This window comes from Rana temporaria, chromosome 8 (assembly GCF_905171775.1).
Source record: "Rana temporaria chromosome 8, aRanTem1.1, whole genome shotgun sequence".
NCBI lineage: Eukaryota > Metazoa > Chordata > Amphibia > Anura > Ranidae > Rana > Rana temporaria.
In genome coordinates, this window is record NC_053496.1 from 30,527,970 (window position 1) to 30,549,501 (window position 21,532).

Sequence of the window (21,532 nt, forward strand, 5' to 3'; positions counted from 1 at the left end):
CAGTTCTCCTCCTGCGTTGGCCTGATCTCCAGAACATAAGATTCTCTTTCCTGGGATCAGGGGTGTTTGCACAGGTCAGGACTAGGCGCACCTACACGACGTCAAATATTTCTTGTGCTTAGTATAACGTGATGGGCTGTGATCTGCCTGGAACGGCGGAGATTACAATGTGTACAAACACTGGAATTGTAGTCATGTGCTGATCATTGCTTCATCTGTTTCCATGCAGGGAGGTGTCCTGAGCACGCAGCAGAATGCAGGCAGAGAATGCACCAATCACTGCGCGTCACTCAGCTCTATAGAACCAGGCCCATCCAGGGATTTGTCGGCAGCCAATGACAGCTGGCTGCACATGCCTTTCCTGGGAGAAGCCTGGAAAAAAACCCAATCCAGGCTGAGCTTTTATTCACTGACACTGCTTCAGCTGCATGGCAGATCAGGAAGTGAATTGCAGAGCTGGTGACACAAGTCACCTTACCCGGCTGGATGAATTGATCTGCTGTGACAAGTGATTGATTGCTGGGCGGAGTTCCGGTCTGTCATGCTGTGACATTCCAGCATCTGCTCATTTGTATGAGGCTGTGCTGAGCTTGACATGTGTGGCAGCGTGCTGTCACTGCGGCTCCTTTGTGTGTGTGCAGGCTGCGGCTGGATCAATGCAGGCCCTGAATGGGTGAGATGAATGGTACAGCGATGGTCAGCTAGCCTTGTCACCTCTCCCTCCTCTCTTCTGAGCACATCGCTCACTCCAGCCCCACACAGCCATGTTGGAAGAGGCTGAACAGAAGTGGCACCCCACCCATGTCCAGGTCACAGTGTTACAAGCGCGGGATCTGCATCCAAAGGGCAAGCATGGCACCAACGATGCATACACCATCATCCAGCTCGGGAAGGAGAAGTATTCCACATCGGTGATGGAGAAGAACCTCGACCCCATCTGGAAAGAAGAGGCCTCTTTCGAACTGCCGGGCCTACTGGTCCAGGACAACCCCGAACAGTACCAGCTGCAGCTGACGGTCATGCATCGCTCCCTGGTGGGTCTCGATAAGTTCCTGGGCCAGGTGACTATAAACCTCAACAGTATCTTCGAGAACAGGGAGCGACGGAAGACAGAGTAAGTGTGAGTTTGTTGTGGTAGATCTGTGTATTGTAAATCTCAGCATTGATTGTCTCTCTTCTTGCTTTGAATGTAATGTGGAAGTCGTTTCATTGTTTACTCAAACCGTTTTACAGTAGAGGACCAGAAGAACAAGTCTGACATTCAGCACAACCCGCCTGTCTGGAGGAATGTCTCTGTATCTCTGTCATCGCTCCATTACCTGCATTCCTGGACCCAGAGTCATTCTTTTATCAGGCAGAATAACAACAAGCTTCATCTTATCTCACGTGTCCGAACACTGACATGATAATCGCTAAGAGGGTCCGCCAGGGAGAAAATAGACTCTGCGTACCAGGAAAGGACATGGGCGATAGTTATCATCCAAGGCTGGGGAAGGGCACATGAATATTAGGGTTCATGCCTTGCTCTTGCTAGGCCAGAGATGACAGCACAGTGATGCGGCTAACCCTAACCCCCCTGGCAGTTCTTTGGTGACACACACTGAGCAATGCGAGTACAATACTCATTGTATTGTATTGTACTCGCATTGCTCAGTGTGTGTCACCTACAGCATGAGAAAGACTTGAGTCCAGGCCTATGGTGTTCACACTTGTGCTTTATTAGTGTAGTCAGAGCTTTTTTTCTCAGAAAATAGGTGCAGGAACTCAACCACGACCCCGTTCAGATTTCAAAAACAGTAGAAGGGTCTTAAAGGGGCATTAAATACCAGGATTGCATTACATACAGAATGCAGAGTTCGGGTGGTTACACACAGAGTGCAGAGCTGTCACTTGTAAACACAGAAACCAGACTTCTGTGTTTACAAGTGATTGTGGTGAGCAGGCACCAAAGGGTCTGAGCCAGAGGTGGTGGAACTGAGTTCCCCCAAGTTCCCCCTGAAAAAAAGCCCTGAGTGTAGTTAAAGTGTAAGTTCACCTTTACAGTAAATCTGTAAAGTGACCCTTCACTGGACCCCCTGCTGTACCAGATTGCCACGATCACCTGCTGTCAGACAGAGAAGCCGCTTCACCGGTACGGGGATTTGAAACACCCCGTGGCTTAAAGTGGTTGAATACCCTACACAACCACTTTTCCCTACAGGTAAGCCTATAATAAGGCTTACCTGTAGGTACTGGAAATTTCTCCTAAACCTCTACAGTTTAGGACAGTGATGGCGAACCTTGGCACCCCAGATGTTTTGGAACTACATTTCCCATGATGCTCATCTACTCTGCAGAGTGAATGAGCATCATGGGAAATGTAGTTCCAAAACATCTGGGGAGCCAAGGTTCGCCATCACTGGTTTAGGAGATATTCGCCATATACGCCGGCGCTGACATAATCTGCGCATGCGCACTGAAGAAAGGGCAAAATCTGTGCGAGAGTGACGTCACGTGACTCCAGCCAATAGCCAGCAGAGCCGGAGTTCACGGCCCCGGAAGGAAGAGGGGTTAAAGATGGAAGCGATTACCCAGCGGAGACATGGCGGGCTTCTTCTGCAGGTAAGTGGCACATATTGGGCAAGTATGTAATGCATACTAGCCCATTATGTTTTTACTTTGCAGGGAATGAAGAGGAAGTAAAACCCATCAGGGTTTACTTCCTCTTTAAAGGGTTACTAAACCTTCGTGTTTTTTTTTAAAATAACAAACGTGTCATACTTACCTCCACTGTGCAGTTTGTTTTGCACAGAGAGGCCCCGATCCTCCTCTTCTGGGGTCCTTCATCGCCGCTGGTAGCTCCTCCCCGCATCAAGTGCCCATGTCGAAGAAGCGCTCCCCTAAGGTGCACACCCGTGGGTCCGTGCTCCAGAGTCATGCTTTTGTGTCCATTGACACAGAAAGCAGGACTCAGCCCCGCCACCACATCATTGGATTTGATTGACAGCAGCGGGAGCCAATGTCTGCGCTGCTATTAATCTATCCAATCAGTACATGAGATACCAGCTAGAGTCGGGGGGAGAAGAAAACCGGGTTCGAGTAAGTAAAACGGGGGTACTGGGGCTGCAGCGCTACAGAAGGTTTTACACCTTAATGCATAGAATGCATTAAGGTGAAAAACCATGAGAGTCGGTTCACACATAGGCGGCACGACTTCGGGGGCGACTCTGCAAGTCGTCCTGAGGACGACTTCAGAGGCGATTCGCAAAACGACTTCTGTATAGAAGTCAATGCAGATCACCCCGAGCCGCCCCCAAAATACTACAGGAACCTTTTTTCTAAGTCAGAGCGACTTGCGTCGCTCCTATTAGAACGGTTCCATTGCATTCAATGGGACGCGACACGTCGCCCCAGTGTGAACTGGGTCTAAGGGGTTTTAACTCCTTTAATCTCGTGTCTGTATTGGTTAGACAGTACGGATTACAGGGATTCTAACTGGTCAGCACCATTACATGGATGGCGCTGAACAATCAGAATCCGTCTAGCCCATACTGTTAGCACTGTAAGCAGGGGTCAAGTCCTGGGGGAAAAAGTGTGGGAACTCCCACCCAAGATCCACTCCCCCACCAAAAAAACAAAAAATTTTACCCTTATATGCATAATTACTAAATCGCATGTTTTTTTTTTTCCGATTCAGTGTACCTAAGTAATCCTTTATGTTACTGGCCGCTTCCTGTATATGGATTCATCGGGGAGTGCAAGTTTGGTAGAAGCAAGTTCTTTCTAAATCCCGCAATAACTTGCGGCAGACCTCCGCAATGTCTCATGGGAACAATGACAAAAGCTCCCAGGAGACATTGCAGCATTGAGGAAGTGACAGAATACCCGCACACTCCCTGATGAATCCATATACAGGAAGCGGCCAGTAACATAAAGGATTACTAAGGTTCGCCTGCCCCTGACAGTGACTCGAGCTGGGCATCGCTGCTTAGTGAGGGATTGGCTCAGGCGGCTCGGCTGCTCTTGGGTGCTCTAGTCCTGCAAAGGGAACCGAGTTCCTGCTGTGAAAAAAGTGCAGGAACTTCGTTCCCAAGCGTTCCCGCAGGACTTGAGCCCTGACTGCAAGGAGAGAAATCCGGGGTCGGGGTTTCAAATCCACAGACCAGTAAAGTGGCTTGTCAGTGTCTGACAGCGGGGGGATTGCGGCAATCTTGTACAGAGGGGCCGGGTGGGATAAGCAAAGGGTCCAGTGTAAGGTCACCTTACAGATTTTCTGTAAAGGTGAACTTACAATTTAAAGATCACGTATACTGAGGAAGCCAGGCCCAAAAATAGCAAGCAGAGGCCATAAGTACTAGTCTCCATTATTGCCCCCCCCCCCCCCCCCCATAGCTGATCTTTTCTCCATTACTGACCTACCAGTTACGCACTGTTTTAAGAAAGCCAGGTGTTTAATGCGCATAAAAACTTCTTTACTGCATATCCATTAGGAGTAAAAAAAAAAAGAGCCAATACACAAAAGATGCTAACTAAAGCCTGATAGGGCTGAAACGCATCAGCATCTCTTGTATATTGGATCTTTTTTTACTCCTAATGGATATGCAATAAAGAGGTTTTTCAAGAACATTGAACGCCTGGCTGTTGACCGCTCTCAAATCGGATGTTTCATTCAGTGGCTTGTGTGACTGTGGTCCTGGCACAGGTGGGAATTCCCTATACCTCGAGTTTAAAGGGTAGTAGCTTTACAATTCTGCATTATGTACATTGCAGTTCTGCACTGTCTCTGTGTAGAGAAGAAGGACTTTGCTTCCTCATGTCACAGATGCCCTCTGATCACTTGTGGGGTATTGATAGAGGTGGAGGAAGCACAGATTCACAGAATGGATGAAACTGCACTGCAGGTCCTCAGGTACAGCTTCCCCTCCAGCAAGGAAAACAGCGAGCAGCACAATAATGAAGTCACCAAATCTTCCCCCAAATCTGATGCGACTAGCAATCAGAAGCAGCAAAAGTCAGAGGCCCAGATTCTCAAAGGGCTTACGACGGTGCAACACCATGTACGCCGTCGTAAGTCCTAATCTGGGCCGTCGTATCTATGCGACTGATTCTTAGGCCTCGTACTCACGACCAAACATGTCTGCTGAAACTGGTCCGCGGACCAGTTTCAGCGGACATGTTCGTTCGTGTGTAGGCAGTAACGTACAGAATTCCAGCAAACAATCGTCGGCCAGACCGTTTTCCAACGAACAACTGTTTCCTGGTCTTGCTTTAAAACAGTCTGCTGGAATCGTGTCCGTCAGACATGTTCGGTCGTCTGTACACAAAAGCAGCGTACAAAAACCCCGCGCATGCTCAGTCCAAATGAGGAGACGGGAGCGCTCGTTCAGGTAAAACTCGCGTTTCTTTGGGATATGGCACATTCGTCATTAGAAACCTTTTATTCTAGCAAGAGAACAATGTCTTAAAAAGGCGCACTAAACCACATTTTAAAGCCTCGTTTGATTAATTCTTCTCTTGCTAGAATAACCCCGTTCTCTTGCTGATGCAATTTCAATAGAGTTGTCCCATACTGAAATGTCACATTTCTTGCTTGTGATGTAATCCTTTAATAATGTTTTCTATGCCAGACGTGTGTTTTGGTTGGTGGTCCTCCATAATTTAGAGTATTCATTTTTGTAAAGGAATGTGCATTTTTTTAATTTCTTTTTTTGTTTCTAGTTATGTCACCATTTAAACAATTTTTTTTTTACATGTATTTTTAATTTTTTTTTTTTTTTTTTTGTGTTTCATTAGAGAATATTAAACCATGTTGGCACACCAAATGTCCCCCCCCCCCCCCCCAAGGAGTGTGTCCTTTGTAAATTACCCATTGTATATTTATTAAAGGTTTGCTGCCTAATAATCCCCACAGTATATCAAACAATAGACATGTTTTCAAATGAAAGCAAAAGGCCTTTTATTCTGGCAAATGTCATCACAAAAAAATAAAAAGAACGGCAGCACTAGAATAGATAGCAAACTATATGCAAACTTGCATTTCCAACATGGTGAAGGATAAACTTCCAAGCCTCAGGAGCCAAACACAAAAATATTAAGCAGCAGCACACAAACAAAGGAACCCAAACTGTGGTAGTACAAACAAGATGTCCTTTATGTGGAAGGAAATGGAAGGCAGAAAATCAACGTTTCCTCCTCTTTCCAGCCTTCCCTCCAGGCAGCCTTCCAGCGGATCGAACACGGGGTCTTGCAGGTGGGGTTGATGTGGCAGCAGGAGGATGGTGTTCCGCAAGCCGGGCCGGGTCACATAGCCCAGTGTCTGGGGTCAGCAGGCCCCTCTGCATCCACCAAAGTACCTGGTTCATCAGGGCCTTTGCCAGTCTTCTCTGGTCCTCCTCCCCTTCATTTAAATCATGGGCCAATGAGGCACTGAAGGCCTCTGTGGGGTTGAGGGGGGCCCTCATGATGGCGCTTGCCTCCTGGATCATGCGGAGGCTTGCCTCCTCCACAGGCCTCAACTGCCTCCTTCGGCCTGATGGCCTCACCTGGGGGGGAGAAGACTGGCTGGTGGTGGTTCTCCTGGCCGGGTGGACCTGCTGCAGGCCACTGGGCCCAGCCTCCTCCTGGCTGCCACTGACCCCGGCCTCCTCCTGGCTGCCACTGACCCCGGCCTCCTCCTGGCTGCCACTGACCCCGGCCTCCTCCTGGCTGCCACTGACCCCGGCCTCCTCCTGGCTGACAGACACCTGAGGATCTGCCACCTCCTGGCTGATCTCTTCTTCCTGTGTGTAAAAAAAAGGAATTTTTTTACAATTTCGCTAAATAAAACCACACTCATTTTCATGTTTTTCGTTCAGTATTTTCTGTTCATTATTACTTGAATACACTCTACTTCTGACCCCTGCAGTTGTCATCCCTGACACCTATTTGTCTGTACACCTTTTTGTTTGTTTTTTTCCAGCTTGGTTTTTTTTTTTCAATATCTAATCATTAATCCACCAAGAATTATTTAGGCCATAAATATAGAGGAAACTACTATACCTCCTCATCGAAGGGTGGCAGATCTGCATCTCTGTCAGCCAGGCCCTCTTCCTCCGACTCTGCAGGGCTGTGGTCATCTGGGGAATGTCCGCTGGAAGGTAGCATGGAGGAAAGGTTGGAAGAAAGACTGGACATCGTTTTCCTGCCTTCCATTTCGTCCCGCAAAAAAGCCATCTGTTTATAATACCACAGTTTGGGTTCCTTTGCTTGTCTTGCTGCTGCTCCCGATTTTTTGATTTTATTAGCTTTGTATGCTCTCCTGTATGTGCTTCTGAGGTTGGCAAGTTTATCCTTCACCATGTTGGCAGTGCATCCTGGCACCCAAGTTTGCATATAATTTGCTAGCTCTTCTAGTGCTGCCGCTCGTACCTCTTTATTGCAATATAACGAGTGTTTTGAATTCCACAGGATGGGCGTGTCCTGGTATTTTTGAAGTAAGGCCTCTATAGATTCCTTGCTTTGTAGGAGGTCCATTGCAATTTTTGAAAAATTATATTTCTTTTTGAGTCTAGATTACAAAAACATAAACCACAGAAAAATAAATATTCAAAAGGATCAGCGTTGACCTTGATCTAATATGTGTCTTCAAATTTATTACCTATATCTAATTCCAAACACAGTCTCTCTTGTTTAAACAATGATTGGCAGCTCGGCCGCATTGCTTGTACCAAACATTGATTTGCTAGATGCAGAGCCATTGTTCACATTGCAGTAAATATTTTAAATATATTAAATTAAACAATGCTTACAAATGACAGTTTTCATCTAGGCACTCTTTCATGTGTAAATCTCATACCCCTGACAATGGATGACATAAAAGACACTTCCTAATGACCTCTGTACAACCAACACTTGAACAATACTTTGCCTGATCTGAATACACCATTCAAAAACTTGTCAATGAGGTACAGCATTGTTCACATCTCTATTTTGTGAGGTGTCCAAAAGCATTTGGATACCAAAATAACATTGTGGTACCCCATAGACAGAATAGCTTAAAAAGGGTGCAACCAACAGCCCAAACCCCCATCCCATGTGTCTACATTTTCAAGGCCTCTGCTGATCACATTTTTAAATTCCTTACCTTCCTGTCTCTCGCTCCTCGTTTCTCACGCTCGCCTAATTACCGCGTAAGATGCGTAATCACGGCGTAAACCTTTTTAACACTCCGCGTATTTATGAAACCCCGCCCTCGTCACCTTTGCGAGGCCCCTAATCAATGATTTTAGGAAATATGGCGTTAACTGTGTATGTTCTGGATGCGCTCGAAGATTCTCCGCGTAACGGACGTAAACACGTTGTTTGCATTCTCTACACTCCGCGTATGTATTAAACGCCGCCCTCTTCTCCGCCCATGGCGTAAGAATTCATCTTTTCCACGCCCATAATCTCTGTGGGAAAGGAAAGATGGCGATGTCACACGAGCGGGCACGATGCTCTCATGCCACAAGTGAAGGGACAGAGGCAGGGACGTCCCGATCAAGGAAAAGAAGATATAAAGCCACTAATATGCGGTTCCAGGAAATGGTGGAGTTAGTTTACATCATGCGAAAAAAGGACTATGATGGTGAATTAGGGCCATACAAGACCCCTAACCGCCGAAAGGCACATATTATGGACAAGGTGGCGAGGAGAATGCAGAGGATGTTTGGGATCACCAGGTCCAAGGAACAGCTGAGGAAACGATGGTCAGACTTAAAATTGAGGGAGCCACATCAGATGAAGAAAATACTTAAAATTCTGCGTAAAAGTAAGTAAATATATATTGGGTTTGGGGGGGGGGGGGGGTGGTGATTGTCTGCAATAATGTGTTGCCATGTATATTTCACCATCTGCCTCCTTGGCCTGCTTGTAATTTTAAAGACATGTTGTTATTTATTTTTTAGAACATAAATAACTACATATTTACAAACAGTGTTCTTAGTAAACAACGTAACATCACATAGTTTATCAGAAAGGCTCGGTTATTCCAGGAACAACACACCTGGACATGGCTCACTGGCCAAAAACTTTGTTTGTAAACATTGTGTAAAAGCTAGTTCTATAAAAAAAAAGAAGGAGAATGGGAAAGGCAAACAGGATTCATTCTAAAAACAGTGGTAATAAAGCAGATGTTTTCACATCTGCAATGCAGAGCACCTGTGTCTCCCCAAATCAAAAATGGGTTTTGGTAGGGTATCCCAGAAATACAGTTTAGGGGGGACATCCATGTGTGTCACTTTGCTAAAAAGGGGCAGGATCAGAGCTTGCCATATAGAAGTAATTGCAAAATGTAGGTTTGGTGAAAGATAAAAGTAACTAAATGAAAGCATCTTCTAAGCAATGTGTGCGATTTATGCTCTCCAATATCTGTGTGCTGATGAGTCTACATTTTTTTTGGTTTATTTCAGGGGAAAGAAGTCGCCAGCATTTGGAGGAGGCAGAGAGGGCCAGACAAGGCCAAAATCTGCCATCTCAACATGTGGAGGAGGAGGAGGATGTGGAAGGAGAAGAGGATGTGGAAGGAGAGGAGGATGTGGAAGGAGAGGAGGATGTGGAAGGAGAGGAGGATGTGGAAGGAGAGGAGGAAGGAAGAAAGGAGGAAGGAAGAGAGGAGGAAGAAGTAATTTTGGACTTAGAAGTCATAGCAGATGAAGGGCAAGTGGCGGAAGAACAATTTGGCGAATTGAAAGAAGGTGGATTGATGGATGAAGGAGGAGTCCAAGATGATGGGGAAGTGGTGGAAGAAGGAGGAGTGATTGAAGATGATGGGGAGGTGGTGGAAGAAGGAGGAGTGATAGAAGATGTCGAAGAGGTGGAAAGGAGAAGCCCATCAGGTCAGTGTCACCCTAGCTTGATTCCAAAAAACATATGTAGATAGGCCTCATTGAAAAATAATATTGTAAATGCCATTTTTTTTTTGTTGGTTTAGGGGAGGAGGATGGTGTGCCAAGATTTTCACGTGCAAGTGCTGCTATAATTATTCAGCAGGTAATGGAGTGCAGCACTGAAATGCACAATATGCGTGAAAGGATGTTTCTCATGGAACAGAATGTAACAAATGTCCTTTTGGAATGCAGCACGGAAATGGACAATATGCGGCAAAGAATGATGGTAATCGAAGCAAATTTTAAGAACATTATTGACATGATGGGCCGTGTCAAAGACTGAAACACCCCCCGCCCATCCCCCGCCCCCACAAACATTTTAACAGTTTGAATAATGAATACGCCAAAATTTGAAGATACACACACAGTGTGCCAACATGTGCTATCTGCCATCACAGAATATCTAATGTCTGTGCTTTGTGGGTCCAACCCCCTCCTCCATCCTCAAGTAGTTGAGAGGAAGGGTTTGCTCCCACAAAACACAGACATTGATCACCCATGATGTCAGATAGCACATGTGGCCATTTGTCTGTTGAACCAATGACATTTGGCGAGTTTGCACTGAATGTGTGTATCTTCCAATTTTGGCGTGTTCCAGTGTGAAAGCACACCATGACTGACTGCTGTTGTGAGTTTTTATATTTTTTGAATTTGATTTTGTTACTTTTTGACCATGTTGAACATTTTGGGATACTATAAAGTTTAGACCATAAAGAATAAACAACGCCAAAAATTATTTTCAATATATATATAGAATTATAAATCTCTCTAATCACTGAATTTAGTGAAGTAGAGATTTGACTCCAAATTCTCACCCAAAAATTTTGTTTTAGAAAAACACACCAAAAACAAGAAAAATGGTTACAAAATTATTGTTTTTTGTGCCTAAAAAATATGGCCAAAAATAAATTTAAGGCGGTAAACACCCCACCAAATATAATCTATATATATATATATATATGTAAACAATAAATCTAACTATATTTGAGGAAAAAAAAAGTGAACTTGTTAATAAATGTATAATCTGCATAATATTTTTGGTTGAATTACCTGAAAAAAAAAAAAATTTTTTAAAAAATTTTGAAGACTCCTAAGTACAAAAGCAGGGAGTAATGAAAAAAATCAAAAAATTTTTTTGGGGTCATGAACAAGCAAAAATAAAAAAAAATTGACCTCAACATTTACAAATGGAGTTGCTTCTTATTTCTAGACTCAATACCCTGTTTGTAGATGAGTGAATACTGTGCAAAATGTGGTTAGTTACTAAAAGTGGAGAAATCAATTATGCATTACAATTGAAGAAGTTAGTTAGAGAACCAGGAAGACAGAAAAAGAGAAAAAGCATTAATGACAAACAACTGTATAAAGTCCAATGGTCTAATTATTTATTATTTTTTAGAATATTCCTTTCTTTGGGGGCCGAATTAGAAAGAAATATGATCTGGCATAGCAATGGCCCCCCGACCCATGAAGTACTCAACATATTTGTCGCGTACCTCACGAGCTGATTGGGGGGCCAAGCCAGCGCGACCAGTGTCCAGCCCGGGAAGGGGATCTGAGGGTAGTCTTGCCTCAGAACCGATGTCGGGTAGGTACGTCTGGGAGTGCCTGCGTAAAAAGTTGTGCAAAATGCAGCAGGCAAATACAACGGTGTCCAATTTATATTCCGCCAGATGTATCGATGTCCTGAACAGGCGGAACCGGTTGGTGAGTATCCCAAAGGCATTCTCGACTACCCTCCGAGCCCTGGCCAACCGAAAATTAAACACACTCCTCTCTGAGGTGAGGGTCCTCTGGGGAAAAGGCCGCATGAGGTGAGGACCAAGCCCGAAAGCCTCGTCCGCTAGGAACACAAACGGAAGTCCTTCCACATTATCTTCATCTGGTGGCAATGCCAGACCACCAGCTTGGAGACGATCATAGAAATCAGTCCGTGCGAACACTCCCCCATCAGACATCCGGCCATTCTTCCCCACGTCCACATATAGAAACTCATACTGTGCCGACACCACCGCCATCAACACAATACTATGATAACCCTTGTAATTATAATAGTAGGACCCCGAGCGGGGTGGGGGCACAATGCGGACGTGTTTCCCATCTATTGCTCCACCGCAGTTTGGAAAATCACACCGCTGGGCAAATTGGGAAGCCACAGACTGCCATTCCTGTGGTGTGGAGGGTAGCTGTGGGGACAAACAAAATTAGAGATTTAGTACTTTGTAACAAATACATCCTACAAGCATCCTTGTGACAGTTCACAGTATTAAAATTGCATTAGAAAAATGTGCATGGAGAATTTGGAAAATGAAATATATAGGGCCACTTCATTAAGAGACTCCACAGCCCTCTGATGGGGACAATAAAAGTTTGAAGGGGGGGGGGGGGGGGGGGAAAACCCCAAAAAGTCCTGTTTGAAAAAATGGCAAGGTGGGTTTGTCCCTAGGATAGCATGCTGGACAGGTTAATATTGGGTAAGGGACAAATATGCAGGTAGGCCAAGAATAAAACATGTAAAGCTGATATCAACATGCATAGGGAGAAAAGCTAACGTTAGTTAAACACACAGCATATCTGGGAAAATAAAAATAAAGTTAGTTGGCCACATTATTAGAGCCAGGAAACTTACCTTAATATACTCCTCATGCATAACTTTGATGATGGCAGCACACGTGTCCGGTATGATGACCCCAAGCGCCTGCGGAGAGATGCCTGTCGAGAACTTGAGGTCCTGCAGGCTCCTCCCAGTCGCCAGGTACCGCAACGTGGCAATAAGCCTCTGCTCGGCCGTGATGGCTTGGCGCATCACAGTGTCCTGCCTCGTGATATAGGGGGACAGAAGATCCAGCAGACGGTTGAATACGGGGTCCGTCATGCGGAGAAAATTCCTAAAGTCATTAGGATTATTCTCCTGGAGTTCCCTAAGCAGAGGCATATGTGAGAACTGGTCACGCTGGCGCAACCAATTCTTGGTCCAGAAACGCCTCCGCCCCCTGTTTCTGGCCAAAGTACTGGACAAATGAACATATCCAGCAGCCATCCCATAAACAGCACCAACTCGCGAAAATTGACGCTGCTGCTCCATCATGGCTTCAAACCGGCCGGCTGGTCAGTCAAGAACACACTGAAACAGAAAGCACTCGCAAATCCAGCACTACCTGCGACAAACGCGCGACAAACAGATACGAGCGCACAGGATGCAACTGCTAAAGCAGAAACAACCTGCTTGCCTATAGCCGAATGACAACTACGTTACCGCAAGCACACGCACTGAACCCGTGAATACACGCTGTCAAAGCCTGGAGACCGAGAAGCGCGAATCAGCTCTAACCAAACCTTCACTAACACGAGCAAACACGTAACTAGCAAAAGAGGAACAGAGGGCGGCGCCATTAACTTTGGTCTTCCCCTTTATAGTGACGTCGTACGTAGTTTACGTGCACGCGTTCCGGTACGACGGGAATTTGGTCCGCTGGTGTGTACACGCCAGCGGAACAAAACACAAATCAGCCTTGTACGCCGGAAACTGTCGGGCAGACAGTTTCCAGCGCACAGATCCGGTCGTGAGTACAAGGCCTTAGAATCAGTTACGCATAGATATCCATTAGATCCGACAGGCGTAAGGCTCTTACGCCATCGGATCTTAAATGCAATTTTTTTTGTCCGCTAGGTGTCGCCAACGTCTTCTTCCCCGTCGAGTATGCAAATTAGCTGGATACGCGATTTCCCGAAAGTACGCTCGGCTGACGCAGTAAAGTTACGACGTTTATGTTAGGCTTGTCCCGGCGTAAAGTTGCCCCTGCTATATGAGGCGCAACCAATGTTAAGTATGGCCGTCGTTCCCGCGTTGAAATTTGAAAAGTTACGTTGTTTGCGTAAGTCGTCCGTGAATGGGGCTGGACGCCATTTACGTTCACGTCGAAAACAATGACGTCCTTGCAAAGTCATTTGGAGCAATGCACCCTGGGATTTTTTACGGACGGCGCATGCGCAGTTTGTTCGGTGCGGGGACGCGCTTCATTTAAATGAAACACGCCCCCTACCCGCCGAATTTGAATTACGCGGCCTTACACCGCGTGATTTACGCTACGCCGCCGCAACTTTACACGCAAGTGCTTTGTGAATAAAGCACTTGCGTGAAAAATTTGCGGCGGCGTAACGTAAATGACATACGTTACGCCACCGCAGAGATACGCCTGATCTACGAGAATCTGGGCCAGAGTGTTTTCACACTGGGGCGCTGCACTGGCATGACGTCAAAAAAAGGCCTGCAAGCAGCATCTTCTGAGGTGCTTTAGGAGCGGGGTATACTTATAATTGTTGAAATCAATGGGCAGCGGCACTGAAACGCCTGCAAAGCACCTCGGCAGCAGTGCTTTTAACCCTTTATTGGGCTGCTAGCGGGGTTAAAAGCGCCCCGTTAGCGGCTGAAAAGCGCATCCGAAATGATGGTAAATCGCTGCTAAAACTAGCGGCGCTTTACCGTTAGCATGGCTGCGCTGTCAGTGTAAAAGGGCTCTTATAGATGGCAGATCTTCACGTTTTGAGTTTAGGAGCTGCTTTAAAAAGAAACTGTCACGTTGCCCATTTTAGGCTTTAAAATCCTTTCACTGTCACCAAATTAAAGCGGAGTTCCGCCGGAATAAAATAAAAGTCAGCAGCTACAAATACTGCAGCTTCTGACTTTTAAAATAAGGACAATTACCTGTCCAGGGCGCCCGCGATGTCCTCACCCGAAGCCGATCAGTCCCTCGGCTTTGGCCTCTTAAGTAATGGAATCAGGAAGTGAAGCCTTGCGGCTTCACAGCCCGATTCCCTACTGCGCATGCGCGAGTCACGCTGCACATTCTAAATGGTCCCTGCTGTCTTCTGGGACCTGTGTGTCTTCCAGAAGACAGCAGGGGGGGGGATAGAGGAGGTGCCGGGCATGGCGTAGTTTGTCGTGGATTCTGCGGTGCTCTTATACAGGTATTATACAGGTATCTGCTCCCCCCACCCCCCTGAAAGGTGCCAAATGTGACACCGGAGGGTGTAACTCCGCTTTAAGGCTACCCAATATTTTCAATGGGTATGGTAAAGTGCCACCTTCCCCCTGCCATGTATCCCGAGTGCCACTGTCTCTCCTGGGTGCCTGGGATGCCCATGGTAGGTATCAGCAGTGAAAGCTGATCATGCCATGCCGAAATGAATGAAGCTGGAAACGACAAGCATTTAATCACCTCTGGTTTCAGCGCTGTCATTCCCCAGCAGGAAGCTAATCAAGAACAACATGTGCTAATTAAGGATGAGCTCTGGCGTATTCGCATGGTACACGTGCAGAGCCTGCCAGGAAGTCTGCACGGCGCTGCGCAAATCACAGCCAGGGAGACATTTCCCGATCTCTGCAGCCGAGCATCGGGACAATGTATCCCTGGCTGTAATTAGCGCAGCGCCGTGCAGACTTCCTGGCGGGCTCTGCACGTGTACTATGCGAACACGCTGGAGCTCATCCTTAGTGCCAATATATGATATATTATAATATATTGTGTTTGTATGTCTAAAAATTTACTTTTTTACTGAAAATATGGGTTTAATAAACAATTGCACAAATATCATGTGACATAAAACATGCTACTACCCAGTGGTGGCCCGTTCATTAGGAGCGCAGAGGAGCCACCCCCCAATCCATGCGTCCGGCCCCTAATCTACATGCAGGGTGCCGGACACATACATTTCTATTTTTTTAAGCTTGTCTTTAGAGCCTGAGGCTCTAATTGGCTTCAAAAAAGGGTGGGCTCTGGGTGCAGGGCACTGCACCCTGAGCCCCACCAGTTGTGTGACAATAGCAAATTAATATATACTATTGCCTTCCTGATTATCCCCCCGGCCAATCAGGAAGCAGCTCCTGAGACCCGATTGGCCAAGGAGTCTTAGGACCCACTTCCTGTTCAGTGGGGAGGAGAATGGCCCTGGAGAGAAGCAGCCCTTGCTATCTGCCTCCTATGGTAAGGAGGCCTCTGTCCATCCGTCTCCCACATGTGTGGGGGGGGGGGGGGGGGTGAACAGTTAACGCCGCCTTAACGTCTGTCTCCCATGGGTGGTTGGGGGGATTGCCGAGCGTCCCGCCCATCTCCTGCGCGTGGTTTGCCCCCCCAACATATTGCGCACCAGCTGCTTCTACCACCATTTTATTCTCCAGGGTCTCTGCTTTCAGAAAATATACAGGTGTTTTGGGGTTGTTAATAATCTTTAGGTCTATGAGGTCTATGTGCACATATATATATATATGCAGAAAAAGGCAAAAACTGCCTTGCCGGCAAAAGGGTTAAAGCCCCAAACAGCTTATGCTTCCCTGTGCTCTTCTACTAAACCACTGCTTTGCAGTTCCAACTCTGTGGGCTCCATGTTGGATCTTGTTAGAACACAGGGTTGATAATATTGACTTTCAGTCAGGTGACAGTTGTCAGATCAAACAGTTCAGACCCAACCTGCCCTGGGAGGAGGAGGTCATATGCTCCTCCATACCTGGAGGTGTTGAGTATTTGGCTCCTACCAATGCAATGTAAACATCCTTAACCCTGTGTTAAAACTGAATTTCAGGCACAAAAATCCTTTCATTTAAAGGCTAACTCTACTTTCATGGAAAACCAAATCTAGCACTATGGCAACCTGAACACTGAAATGTAATTAACTGCTGGTGATTGGCTCACTGATTTTCTCACAATTCTCCATACAAGTCAACTTTTACGCACACCTGTAATAAGAATTTAACTTTCGGGGTCCACTGTTGGCGCTTCTGGCCCCCTCCCCCTCGCCAAGTGCCCCCAGAACAAGCTGCCTGCTATGGGGACGCTCCTACGTGCTCGTTCCTGAGCCACCTCTGTGCGTCTATGGGACACACAGAGCGTAGTTCAGTCCCTCCCGCCGCTCCCTCCTCACTGGCTGTGATTGATTGTCTGAGCCAATCAGGAGAGAGAGAGAGTCCTAGGAGAGCCTTGGCACATTGCTGGATCGGCTCAGGTCAGTATAAGGGGGAAGTCTGCAGGGGGAGCTGCCCCCTGAAGGTTTTTTACCTTCAAGCCTTTCGTAAAAAACATACAACTTTTACAACCACTTTCAATTTCCAACAAATTATATTTCTTTTGTCAGCTTCTTTTAAAAAGCAAAAATAAGAAAAACATCACAAAGACCCATCTGAACGTCCCCCAAAATACACAGCAGACCCTAGCAGGGCTCTGTATTACTTTTTAAAGGTCAGCAATGAATTGTCATTTACTAGCAATTTAGAACTTTTCTCCTTTGTAAATGTCAGTGCTGCTGCAGAACTTTCTGTACATCACAGGGATGCGCCCCTTAACAGGCACAATTGGGGTACCTCCCAGGTATGATATTTAAAGAAATTGGGCATTCTTGAAGTTTAAATTTAGGCTTTTAAAAAAAAAAAAAAAAATCACTGCTCCTGGCCAAAAGGAATTACATTTTTTTTTTTTGATGCATCGGTACAGTACATGTTCCCCAGGGAAGTGCTCACTTCTATGTTATTTTTTACCCACTTCCAGACCAGACCTTTTCTGGCACATTTGTTGGTTGTAAACTTTCAGAAAAAAAAACAAAAACCAAAAAAACCCTGCAAGACAAAGGCATAATGAGCTAGTATGCATAGCATTACTTACCTTAGATCGAAGCCCCCGCATTGGTCTTCTCTCCCGGGATTACTTCCGGGTATCGCCGGAGCTGCGATGACGTCACTCCCGCGCATGCACGCGGGAGCCACCGGTAATGGCACACAGACTGAAGCACATAGGTGCCATTGCTTCAGTTTGCCCCAGTGTGCATGTGCCGATGACATCGGCACATGCAGGGGACAGGGGATATCTCCTAAAACCATGCAGGTACAGGTAAGCCTTATTATAGGCTTACTTGTAGCATAAAGTGGTTGTAAAGAGTTTACAACCACTTTAAAGCAGAGGGCCTAGAGAATAAATTGGTGGGTTTGGCAATTTTACGTTCAATACATTTTTATTGTTTACAATGCAAAGATTATCATGAAAGTGACATTGTTCTGTAAGTTCCCAAACAAACAAAAAACAAAGGAACTAAAGAAATATTATTAACAAGACAAAGAGACAAAAAACACTAATGGCACTTTAGAGAATCTGACATGATAACCTGCTTTTGTGAAAGGGACATCGACACTGATAATCAGGACACTGATTATCAGTGCAATTTCAAAAGTGCACAACAGTGCTGCCAATCAGTGCCTCCGCATTAGTGCCACCGATCAGTGCACATTAGTGCCACCTACCAGTGCCCATTAGTGCTGCCTATCAGTGCTCTACAGTGCCGCCTAAAAGTGCCCGTCAGGGCCACCTATCAATGCAGCCTCATCAGTGCCTCCTCATCAGTTCCCACCAGTGCCTTCTCATCAGTGCAGCCGATCAGTGCAGCCTCCTCAACGCACATCAGTGAATGAGAAAAATTACCCATTTGCAAAATTTTATAACAAACTTTTTTCTGTTTATTTAGCAAAAAATAAAACAATTCTATTAATTGTGATTAAATTGATACAGTATTTTTTTTGTTTAAAAATAATAAAACATTTTATACATACCTTCTCTGTGCAGTGGTTTTGCAGAGCAGCCCAGATCCTCCTCTTCTCGGGTCCCTCGATGGCGCTCCTGGCCCCTCCCTCCTGCAGAGTGCCCCCAGAGCAAGCAGCTTGCTCTGGGGGCACCCGAGCCAAGTCGTTGCTCTGTGAGTCCATTCAGGCACAGAGCCGTGGCACGGCCCTGACCCCTCTCTCTCCTCATTGGCTCACTGACAGCAGCAGGAGCCAATGGCACCCGCTGCTGTGTCTCAGCCAATCAGGAGGGAGAGTGCTGGACAATGTGAAACATTGCTTGATCGAGAAGGGGCTCAGGTATGTATTAAGAGTACTGCTGCATACAGAACATTTTTTATCTCAATGCATAGAATGGATTAAGATAAAAAAATCTGCCTTTAGAACCAGTTTAAATAACACCAAAAGAAAGCTCTATTTGTGTTCATAAAATTATAAAAATTCCATATGGGTACAGTGTTGCATGATCGTGCAATTGTCATTCAGAGTGTGACAGCGCTAAAAGCTGAAAATTGGCCTGAGCAGGAAAGGGTAAAAGTGCCCAGTAGGCAAGTGGTTAAAGTTACTTTGAGTCAAGTAAAAGGGATCTCGGTTTTCTGCTTGTGATAGGAAGCTGCTCTTTGGCTATTGTGCTTGGAATGTACTGACCGATTGCATAGACCTCTGGGAGACTGACACCCCACTGCACTGTACTGAAGGCATTGCCATGGTAGTGTAGCACTACCCCTGTAGGAGCTGCTGGTTTAAATTTGGGCCTTGCACGTTACCTCGCTCTTCGTTGTCTAGGAAACTTCAATGTCCACACAAGTTGTAAATCCCTTTTCTGTCAGGTTTTATTTCACACAAACATGTATAGGTAGAGGGATGGAGGGGTCAGGGGAAGGTTCAGGCACACGATGCAGATCACTGGGGAACTTCCAAGTTTCAAAAGTCACACTCGCCACTTTCCTCAGAGTGGGTATTGCTCACCCGGATAGGCCCCTCTCACTGGCCTAGCAGCCGGGATGATGCACAGACAAAAAAAAGAATACAGTCTCTGCCACAGACCTTTCTTTGAAAGTAGAAATAAACTGTTCCAGAATACTCTGCCACAGGATTTAGTACCTGGATTTCCAGCCGTACAGTTTAGAGCCTTTAAGCTGACCCGGCAACACTGTAAGCATCATAGCATACGGTGCATCCTCCAATAAAGTTACCAGGCCTCTCCCGAGATACCAGCCTTCCGCTTGGTCCTCCCCAGGACAGGTCCTCCCCTGGTTTTCGCCATTGAGTGGCTTCCTCCCGCAGGACAGACAGCACAGGATCACCTTCAAAGTGCAGGCCCCAGTCAAGACAACTGAGCCTACCTGGCGGAAGTGCAGCCTCGGGCCAACGTGGTCCCGGGGCTGAAAATGGACCATCACATATCTCGAGCCAGGAGGGCCACGAGGTAAAAAGCCCAGAGAAAATGGCGTCTGCCCCTTAAGTATCCTTCCCCAGCATGCCCAGCCGGGAGACCACTCCCACTGCGCTGTTCCCGGGGGAAAAACATCCAATACACTCTGGCCTGCCTGTGTTCCAACATTGGCCTGTGATGGTAATTGCCACCTACAGGCAAACAATGGGAAAACCCTCCAAGCACAGCCATGGACCGGTCTATTCTCGTGAGTGTTTCCACTGCAAATCGGAACGTTGGGACCATACAGGATTTAGAAAAAATGCCTAGCGCGCGTCCACCAATCAGTGGAATGTATTGCATCTCCGCCCTAATGGAACCGTTCCATTTTATATGGCCCCACATCTGAAGCAGGACCCAGAATGGTCCGGTACGGTTCGGTTTTATGGCACACTTTCATAATGGAAACACCCAAAATAGCATACCGAACCGAACCGATCCGCTCAGTGGAAACGAGGCATTAGTGACTGGCAAAAAAACATGGGAATCAATCTCACCTTTACTGCGATCCCTGCACTGGTTGCCAGTAAAAGACAGAATCACTTTCAAGGCACTCTGCCTAATACATAAGTGTATTCACGGTAACGCCCCCCAATATCTATGCATAAAAATAAAGGCCCATAACCCCAATGGCATTCTGCGATCCACAAATCAAAACCTCCTCCAGATACCCAAAGCCAGTCCAAAGGAGATCGAAGATTTGCAGTCCAAGGACCTCGGCTGTGGAATGCGCTACCAACCACCATCCGACTGGAGTCGGACCACTTGGCCTTCAGGAGAAAGATTAAAACCCATCTCTTCTGAGGTCAAGGGGGTTCCCTTTCCATGGAATGGAAACAGCGCCCAGAGGCGATTCAGTTTGCATGTGCTGTGCTTTACAAGTTTTTCACATAGTGTCTGGTCATCAGGAGCAGGGCGCTACAGTAGGATTTAAGAACTGTGTTGATGGGCTTTGGATCTGTATCAATAGGAAAATGAAGACATCAGTTTAAGATCATGAAGAATAACCTGAGGCCCCGTACACACGTCCGAGAAACTCGACGAGCAAAACACATAGTTTTGCTCGTCGAGTTCCTTGTGAAGCCGCCGAGGATCTCGGCGAGCCAAGTTTCCTCATTGACTAACGAGGAAATAGAGAACATGTTCTCTATTTGGCCCGACTAGATCCTCGTCGGTTTCCTCGGCCAAAAGTGTACACACAACCGGGTTTCTAGGCAGAATACGGCTCCGACCGAGTTTCTGGCTGAATTCTGACGAGAAACTCGGTCGTGTGTACGGGGGGCCTCACAGGTGTAACCGACCTGTTTTGAGCTGTTCTTGCATTTCCATCTTATGTTACAGCAAGAAAAGCAGTTCTAATGCAAACAACACAGGTCCTCGTTACTAAAATAAAAGGTTTAAGCCTCATTCACATGGCAAGAATTCAACAGATTCCTGCAGCTGTATTCACAGGTAGTTGTAGGCAGTTGCGGCCACTCAGCATGGCCGAATCAATGACAGGCCAACAGCGGCCACAGGTGTTAGAGGGTGTTCACATGTAATCGCACATGGAGTAATTACCTGCGTTTAGGGACAGACGAGCGCCTCTGGACACAAACAGCACGCATCCAGGGG

The 21,532-nt window shown here is 46.5% G+C and overlaps 1 protein-coding gene across 1 annotated transcript in view; it reads left to right on the forward strand.

Annotated features, from left to right (window-relative positions):
* Positions 1 to 347: 347 nt before the first annotated feature.
* The window catches only part of RAB11FIP2 (RAB11 family interacting protein 2), a 55,683-nt gene continuing 34,498 nt past the window's right edge, over positions 348 to 21,532 (forward strand). The window contains exon 1 of the mRNA XM_040361487.1: positions 348 to 1,114. Coding sequence (XP_040217421.1) covers positions 765 to 1,114 — 350 coding nt within the window. The 5' untranslated portion in view covers positions 348 to 764. The remainder of the gene's footprint in view (positions 1,115 to 21,532) is intronic.